This window comes from Galeopterus variegatus, unplaced genomic scaffold, assembly GCF_000696425.1.
Source record: "Galeopterus variegatus unplaced genomic scaffold, G_variegatus-3.0.2 Scaffold201, whole genome shotgun sequence".
Taxonomy (NCBI): domain Eukaryota; kingdom Metazoa; phylum Chordata; class Mammalia; order Dermoptera; family Cynocephalidae; genus Galeopterus; species Galeopterus variegatus.
The window spans coordinates 449929-458645 of record NW_007726312.1 but is presented as its reverse complement, the minus strand read 5'-3'; the positions used below and the strand labels follow the sequence as shown (position 1 = coordinate 458645).

Genomic DNA, 8717 nt, shown 5'->3' with positions numbered 1-8717 from the left:
GAAGGAGGAGGGGGCGGCGTGCAGCCTCAGCCAATTTGGAAAGCACTGTGGCCCAAGCACATTTTGCAGCAGCAATGTCAAATTCTGCCGTTCAGGCATGCCATTAGTGTGCACGCTGCCACACAGACATCGGTGACACAAAGGCACAGCCTTGCCCACCCTCCTGGTGGTTAGAAACTAACAGCTCTAATGAGAAATGAGAGCCGAGAGGAGAGGGGTGGGGGTGGGCAGTGCAGGCTGGTGCTGTGTGTTGGAGGAGGCTGACCCACTTCTTTTGGCAGTAAGGGGCCTCGTGGGCCAGCCCACTGAAATGCCACTTAAATTAGCCACCGCTCCCTGCACTAGGTCTCCTCTGTCCTCACCTCTCTCGCTCGTAGCTCTTGGAGGGAGCCCTGTGGACACAGCTACTCTCTTTCTCTCTCTTCCTTTTCTCACCTGGGACATCCTTGGTCCCTCCATGCAGTGGACTTTTTAGGGCCACAAAAGACCCTGGCTCCAGCAGCCCTCCTAAAAGAAGCGGGTGAGGACAACGTGAGTGAGTGGGTGCAGGTGGGCATTCACTGCGCTGAACCTCTTTTTCCAGCTTTTTGGTTGTGCTGTGAGTTATTTAGCCAACAATAGATGTTTATGTATATTTTTCTAGAGCTCGTATTTATTACCAGCCTGAAAAGGAGGGAGACTGGGAGATTTATACCAAAAGTGCAGTGAGTTAAAAGGGACAATTAGAGGAGCAGAAAGAGATATCGAGCATAGAATTGTAAAGGATATTTTAACACACAATCAAAGGGTCTTGAGACATTTTTCTAAGCAGACAGAAGGTAAAAGAAAATTGGCCCATTACGAACTGATAGTGGGGATTGGTGACACGGGGTGGAGTGGTGGCTGATGGCTAAATTCTTACTTAGAGGAAGGTGAAGCTGCAGAGGAGATGAGCCACAGGGCGACCACAGCCATGTGAGTCTCAAAATAGGTGTTGGGCAGGACCCTCGCCCCTGCTCAAAGAATGTACACAGAGAAAGGCTGGCTTCCCCCAGCTCAGTGCAGAGTAGGGCCTGGAGGAGCTGTGTCCCTCATGGCCTGGAGGTGGGTCTGGTCAGGGACTGGTGGGGACAGCCAGGGGACTTGGTGCAAAAATGAAGGACAATTTGCCGAGGGCTCCCCACTGGCTGCAGTGAGCCTCCCCAGCAAACTCATTCTCCCTGACCCGGGGCCCTGCAGCTCGTCCTCTAAGAGGCCTTCCCGGCTTCCTCAGACCACTCACCGGCCTTCCTGGAGCCCTCATTCACCTGGCTGGGGTGTCAGGATGCTGGGTGATTAGTTAGTTGATGAGTAAACTTTTGCCAAATGGGATTCTTGGCTCCCGGGGAAGGAACAACCCTAGTGGGGTAGGAAAGAGGGAGAAGCAGTTTGGGGTGTGGGGTTCTGGGGATTGCTGATGCGCAGCCAGAGTGGACACGTGCAGAGATGGCAGAGGTGGCCGGGCATCTGGGCAGGCTGCTCAGAAGCAAGGAGGGGCTGAGGGCGGGCTCTGTGGGTGGGAGGCCAGGAGTGCAGGGCTGCAGAGACAGCGCAGTTGTGGAATACTTTCTGAGCTTGGAGGCAGCAGGTGTCTGGGAATGGGACTGGGGCCCAGGCAGATTTCCAGCAAGCGCTCCAGCTTGCTGGCACAAGGGAAGGATCTGGCTGAGCACAAGAGGCAAGTTTAACGGATGAAACCCACTGTTGAGGAACATTGGCAAGCCTGCCACGGCGGGGACCACGTGCACACAGACAGGCGGGAGGAGCAGGGAGAAGACCCCACGTGTGGGAGCCACACATCCCCTCCACTTCCAGAGTAGAGACCAAGCCCCTGAGCAGGAGCCCCGGGGCCGCCCCCGTGCCAGGCTCATCTTCCACACCTCCAGAAACAGCGCCCCCCGCCCTCACTCAACTCGCAGTTGTTTGTGGATACCTCAGACCCTATGCACTGCGCACCTCCAGCCCTCTGCTTGGAACACTCCCTACATTCTTCTCTGGCCAACTCCTCGTCCTCTGAGACCCATCAGAGTGTCACCTCCTCCTGGAAGCTCTCTCTGACTGCCCTCACCGCAGCCGAGCTCCTCATTTTTGGGGGGTGTGGGCTACTAACACAGGCAGGAATTCCACACTGGTTGAGGAACACTTGTTTCCACATCTAGGCTCTGAGCTCCTCACAGAGAGCCAAGTCTCTCTTTTGTGTCCCCAGAGCTTCAACAATGGCTGGCACATGGAGGCCCTTGATCAGCTTTTGTTGAATGAACCGTGGGGAGCCAGCCATGCTCTGAGGTCACGAGAGGAGCGAGAGGAGCGTGTGCAGAGAAACTTGGAGACCACCCGTGGCCACCGACATCTCCTGTCTGCCTGCCAGGAGTGGAGGGCTGTGTCAGGCAGGGAGGGAGGGACAAGAGATGGCTCACGGAAAGTGCTGAGCAAAGACGGCAGAGGGGCTGGGCCTCATCGGGAACAAGGGAGGGGTGGCCTCCACCCCTGGGGAGACTGGAATCCCATCTCCCTATCCTGAACGACTCAGGGGGGTCATGGGGTCTGACGAATGAGGGGCCTTCACTTGGCCCCTGACCATCCACTTGCTTTGATGTTTGGGACAACGGCGTCATCGTGACTGCATATGTATGTAGCATGTGAGCTGCTGAGTGAGATGTGATGTCACCTGCGACAAAGCTGCCTTTAGTCCCCCTGCCTCTCAGAGGAGAAAGCTACTAAAAATACACCTGGTGTCCTAGGCCCTACTGCCTTGCCTCTGATAACAGTCGGCAACCAGAGACTGCGCTGTGCTTGACAGAAGCAGATCATTTATAAAACATTAGCATTTCTTGTACTGACATTGCACTTCCATATTACAGGACTTCCTAAGTCTTTTTAAAAAAATTTAATAAAGTGCTTAGACTCTTGATTTTCCCACTGAGGGCTTTGCTATCTAAAGTTGGAAATGAAATCAACAACATAACAACCTCGTTGGGTTCTAAGGGACAGCTGGGCCCTGGCACTGGCCGGGTGAGTGCAAGCAGACCCTTGGGGAGAAACTACAGGCTGGACATGATTTGTTCTGCTGTAGCTGGGCTCCCTTTAGTGAATGTTCCAAGCCTTGTACTGAGGATTTGTCCAGCCAGGCCTGAAAACACCGTCCTCCTCCCTTTGTCTGGGGAATTCTCTCCCTTCTCTGAAGCCAGAAGGGCAAGTTCAGCCTCCAGGCCCTGCCCACCACTGTCTGGGTCTGTCCCTGGCAACTTGGAAAACCCTCTGGGTCCCAGGAACTGGCTGTCCCCTTCCAGCCACCCTCCAGCCCCCTGGGAATCAATAACTCAGCAGCTGCTGCCAAGGCTCTGGGAACAGACGGGAAGGATGCAGGACCAGCCTGCTCCAGGGAGAGACACAGAGACGGTGCCGACCCAGTGCAGCCAGAATGTGGGAAATGAATCATGTTCCGCGCAGGCGAGAGAAGAGCCACAGAACAGAGAACAAGCGCGCGTGCGTGCTGGCGGTGTCCCTCTGAGTCAGTGTGCCCCTGCCCCCTACGGCTCCTCCTGCCAACAAACACTCTGTGTTCTCAGAGCTGGGCCTGGCTGGGCTCGCCCACCCATAAAAGCCCAAGATCTGCCACCTTGTCAGGAATGCGGGGTTAGGAAATGAAAAACAGGGTTCTTGTCCAAGAGAATTTTTTTATTATTATCATTTTCCTCTCTTAATTGGATTCAGTGTTTCTTGCTCCTCACACATGTCCTCTCTGGTGGGGGATTCGGGTTTGTGCAAAGCGCAGAGGAGACTGTGCTGCCTGGGCCCCTGGCCGGCAGCACGGTGGACTGTGATGGAGCCCCCTCCCCTGTCTGGGCTTGCCTGCTCCAGTCCCTGCATGCTTCCTGTCCCCGCCTCTGACCCCTGAGTCTGGCCTCCTGACTTCTGCCTGTCCTGGGGCATCTCCAGAAGGGCCAGGAGGGATAGGGCCTCCATCCTGCAGAAGTGCCTGAGACAGTTCTCGAAATGCCCATCGTCCTCCTTCTGCTAAGGCCACCTGATGCTTCCCTCCTGCCACCCTCCACAGGGCCCTTGCCAGGTCGCTTACCAAAGAGCCTCAGGAAAAGTTTAGCAGCTGAGCCCAGCTGGAGGCCTGGGCTCATGCCCAGAGTCTCCCTGGCCTGTCTAGACCATCCCTTGCAAAACGCGAGGCTGACGACACTGTCCAACCTGTTGGACTAACACTGTGGATACGGCCTCGCCTGCTGGCTTGAGAAGCCCAAAGTCCCTTCCTTCCCCTTCTCATCTGGCCACCTCACCCCCGGGCCTTGGCTCCCTGACATTTGACAAGCGGCTTCTCACCTCTCATCCTGAAGCCAACAGTGAGTACAGGAGGGGTGCTGGGGTGCTCCAGGGTGACAGACAGGCTTGTGTTACATATGAAAACAAGGTGATGCTCTAAATATCTAAGAATGTTGGTCTTCTGAAGTGATTCTTGCTGCCTCCCCTTCTCCTTAATTCTCCCCACTGAACCTTGCCCCAGGCCCATGGAAGCCCAGGTTACATGGGGACCATTGCTGTCAAGTTGGGATTCTAGACAAAAATTCTATAACTTTTTTCTTGCTAGAAATCACCAATACAATCCTTAGTCCAGCAGATACAGTTCTCTGTATAGTTTATAAACATAAGACATACAGTTTGGTAATGGAGTGGGGCGGGGGACCTGTGCATTTGTATATATATATATATGTAGAGTGTGTATATATATAAGTGGACATAGTTATAAAACTGCACCTTCTGGGAGAACCTCACTGCATGTGATGAAGTTCTAAGTTTCAGCCTCTGATGATCTTTCCTTTGGTAAGTTGTTCTTGGACCCCAGCAGCTGGGCCTGTGTCTGCCAGGGATGCCTGAGACATCAGGAATGAGAGGCGTTACCCCCAAGGGAGGGACTTAAGGTGGCATAGGGATGGATTCAGGGCAGGTTGATTAAGTGGCCTCAGGCAAGAGCCGCAATGCCACCTGCTCATGTGCTCCCAGACTGCTGGTCGACCCAGCCTCTTAGGTGAGCTGTTTGTTCTTATCTGAGTCCTGCTTCCTCCAGGAATAGCAGGGCCCTTCAGACCTCTCCAAATGGTCAGGATTCCAGGGAGCCCAGCTCCCGTGAGAGGTGACTGTCCCATTGTTGCTCATGAAGGATCCACTTAGTGTGCCTCTTGCCTCCTTGCTGGAGTGGATGCTGTCTGTGGGTGCTCAGTGAGAGCTGGCTGGGACAGCTGGGTGAGATGTACTAATCCCCTCCCGCCTAGGGCTGTACACTTCGGATTTATAATCCACTGGGCAGGGTCCAGACAACAGCCAAAGCCTTTAGGAGCCTTTTCCTGAAACCCAGCAAATCCTCCCCTAGTAAAAAAAGAAGAAAAGAAATTCTGTTCCTTGGTGAACATGTGGCAGTGCTGGGTGCTGGCGCCCTGGGTCCTCAGCGGAGAGTGACCACCAGCCCCAGTATCCAGGCCAGGAGCGAGGCTCCCAGGGAACTCCCAGAGGAGGCCTGCTGCACCCCGCTGGGGGCACGGATGGGGGTCCTGCGGGCACACTTGCCCTTCCTCTTGGGTCGTGCCGTAGGCATCATGTCAAAGCTGAACTTGTGCTGGTAGTCGGGGGCATAGTCCTGCAGCTCGTGGGCCTGTTTCCCGGTGCCCGCCTTAGAGATCTGGTTGCGGTTCCTGTGGCTGGTGCAGTTCTTGCCTGGCTTCTTGTAGCCTGGTCGGGAGCTGGGCAGATGGCCGTGTGGGTGGCCCTTGTCCCTGGCGGAGCCGTGGGGTGGGTGGTGCTCCTTGCGGGCGGCCCTGTCGGTGGTGGTAAGCGTGTGTGACTTGATCTGGTGTGGGGACGCTGGCCCTGTGCAGTTCCGGAAGTCCTCGGCCCTCAGTAGCTTCAGGTCCTGGCCATGCCGCAGCTCAGGGGACACGCAGGGGACGGCAGAGCTGGAGCCTCGGAACCTCCGCAGCCATTCCCACAGGGAGAGTGCCCGGCAGCCACAGTCCCAGGCGTTCCCATTGAGGCGGAGGAACTCCAGGGCCCCAAGGGGGGCCAGACAGTCGCCCTGTAGCTCCGTGAGGCTGTTGTTGAAGAGAAAGAGGGTGGTCAGCCTGCGGAGGTCGTGGAAAGCCTTGTGGTGGACCCACTGCAGCTGGTTCTCATGTAGCAGCAGCCGGTCCAGGTTCACCAGGCCCCGGAAGGTGTCCTGGCCCAAGCTCCATAGCTTGTTGCCATGGAGAAACAGGTGGCTGAGGTTGACCAGGTCCACAAAGATGTCGTCCTGGAGGTACTCGATGTGGTTTTCCTGCAGGTAGAGGTACTGCAGGCTGTGCAGGCCGCCAAAGATGCCCGCTGGCAGGGCACTGAGCCCGCACTTATAGAGGTAGAGGGCATGAAGCTTCACCAGGCCCTGGAAGGTCTCGGGTGCCAGTGTCCGCAGGTGCCGGTTGTCACCAAGGTCCAGCTCCTCCAGGTGCACAAAGCCCTCGAACGTGTTGGGGTCAATGAAGGTGATGTTGTTGGAGTAGATCCATAGGGTGACCATAGCAGGGCTGAAATGGCCCTGCCGGAGGAGGCTGATGCGGTTGTTCTGCAGGAAGATACGCTCGCTGTCCTCGGGGATGCCCTCGGGGATGGCAGCAAAGTTGTGTGCCTGGCAGCTGACTGTCATGGGCGCTGGGTAGCATACACAGTCCCGCGGGCAGCCGCCACCCAGGGGCAGCTCCCCAGCCAGCAGCAGCAGCAGCAGCTCCACGCAGCACCCTGGCAGGGAGAGAGAGCACAGCCAGGTCAGAGACAGCCTGGGAGGCGAGAGCCAGGTGGGTGTGGGGAGAGGACCTCACATGACACTTCAGGGCCCGCTGGGGCTCTGTCCTCATCTTTGCTGCACTCAGTGGTCTGGGATGGTAGCCCCTGAGAGTGTGGCTGTGACTGGAGGAAAGCAGGGGTCAGGGTCCAATCCTGGACCCCGTCTGGGAACTGCCTCTCCCTGTTCCTTGGCGCTCCCACCTCTACTGGGGATTATTTCCCCAGCCTCAGCTGGGAGGTGAGTTTGGGGTGAAGGCCTTGATCATCCCCCACCTCGCTGGCCCCGCCCCTAAAGCCCCTTAGCCCCACCCCTTCAGGCTGGGGGAGACGGGCACAACCCATGGGCACAGCCACTGAGCCTCCGGCTCTTGTCCCAGCTCTGCCACCGTTTATTGCTATCTGAATTCACGATAGTGGTGCCGACTTTTGTTCTAAGTAAATATCTCACATGGAATCCTGAGGAATCTTTTTATTTAAATTATTCCCAAGCAAAGCATGCATGCATGACACCAAAGTTCACAGTGAAAAATGTCTCATTCACAGTGTCTTCCATGTCCTCAAATATGAGACACCCCCTCTATGCCTCAGTTTCCTCATTTCTAAAATACAGACAGTAATAGTTTTCCATCTCATAGCTGTGTGGATGTACTGAGAGGGCACATGTCTGTGAAGGACTGGGGGTGGCTCCAGGGCTGATGGGCTCCAGGGCCCACAAAGCTGCCAGACCAAGGCTGCCCCCAACCCGGGCTCCCTTCTGGACCCCCTCCTCTCCTGCCTCCCAGGCCATGGATGCAAAACCAGGCCTTGCCTCTCAACTGTCCACAGCATTTCCTCTGTAGCTTCCCTCTAATTGGGCATTAATTAGGCATTCATTAATGGATCCTTAAAATAATTTATTTTCGGATGTGTCCAGCCTGTGGTTGGATAATAGCCCCGCGCTCATTATCGGAGCAGCCTTATTATGGACGATCGTCATTACCTGCCTTTTTCCAGGGTCTCAGCTGCCCCAGGCGGCCCGGCAGGCGCGCCAGGGTGGCGGGGAGACAGGCTCCAGGCCTACAGACCCTCACCCTTGGGGGCCAGGCAGCCACCTCCTCCCTGCCCGGGTTGGCCTCCTGCCCCTCCTCTTCCAGCTTGTCCAGCCGAGTCTCTCGGGAGAGCTGGGCGCCTGGGGCAGCTGAGTCCTCCTGCTGCCCACTGCGCTCAGAGCACATAGGATGAGAGAACCAACCTCCTGGCTATACTTGGGCCGGCCCACTCTCAGCCTTATGCGGCTGCCTGCCCAGGCTCTCGGCCGAGCAGGCCTCACGGCCACTGCCACCCCTTGTTCCTGGCAGAAACGGTGTGGTAAATAAGTGACAGCTCCCAGCTGTTGGGAGTTATGGGCTCCCAGAGAGTGGCAGCTGCTTCCTGTCCCCCTGTAATCACCCAGCTTCGACCAAACGTTTGCAACACATAAAAATCATCGCACATAATTTTGTTTTTGCATAATTGGGTTCGGATGCAATTTCAGAACAATTATGACCTCGGTGGTGGCAGCAGCACAGCTTTGAGGACCTTTACTGGGCCAGGCCATGCTCTATGCTGCCTCTGCAGTGCCTTCAGTCCCCCAACCACCAGACAACCTGCAGGCCAGGCCAAGTCTGCTGCCACGTCAGCCTCAGTTTACCCCTCCGTAACATGCATAGCAGATGATCACTATGCCAAGGCCTTCCCACTAAAAGTTCCAGGCCTGGCATCTAGCTCCTCACTGCCCGCCTCCACCTGCCAGGGAACCCCAGTCCTCCAGTGGGAGCAGGGGTGTGAGGAACCTGGGCTCCAAACCCCAGCCAACTCTCAGGGAGCCTGCCCACACTACCTTAAGCATCCGCACCCAGGGC

At 56.3% G+C, this 8717-nt stretch overlaps 1 protein-coding gene across 1 annotated transcript; it reads right to left on the bottom strand.

Annotated features, from left to right (window-relative positions):
- Positions 1 to 3675: 3675 nt before the first annotated feature.
- Positions 3676 to 8051, bottom strand: RTN4RL1 (reticulon 4 receptor-like 1). The gene is made up of 2 exons (XM_008565717.1): positions 7817 to 8051; positions 3676 to 6792 (listed from the first exon to the last, which is right to left on the bottom strand). The coding sequence occupies exons 1-2, from the start codon at positions 8049 to 8051 to the stop codon at positions 5468 to 5470; spliced, it is 1560 nt and encodes a 519-aa protein (XP_008563939.1). The 3' UTR covers positions 3676 to 5467.
- Between the last annotated feature and the right edge of the window lie 666 nt (positions 8052 to 8717).

Bases quoted from the DNA above. Each gene is read 5' to 3' on its own strand.
- RTN4RL1 (XM_008565717.1), bottom strand. From the start codon at position 8,051: ATGTGCTCTGAGCGCAGTGGGCAGCAGGAGGACTCAGCTGCCCCAGGC. The intron at 6,793-7,816 runs GTAATGACGATC...TCTCCCTGCCAG, and splicing joins GAGACCCTGGAAAAAGGCAG to GGTGCTGCGTGGAGCTGCTG.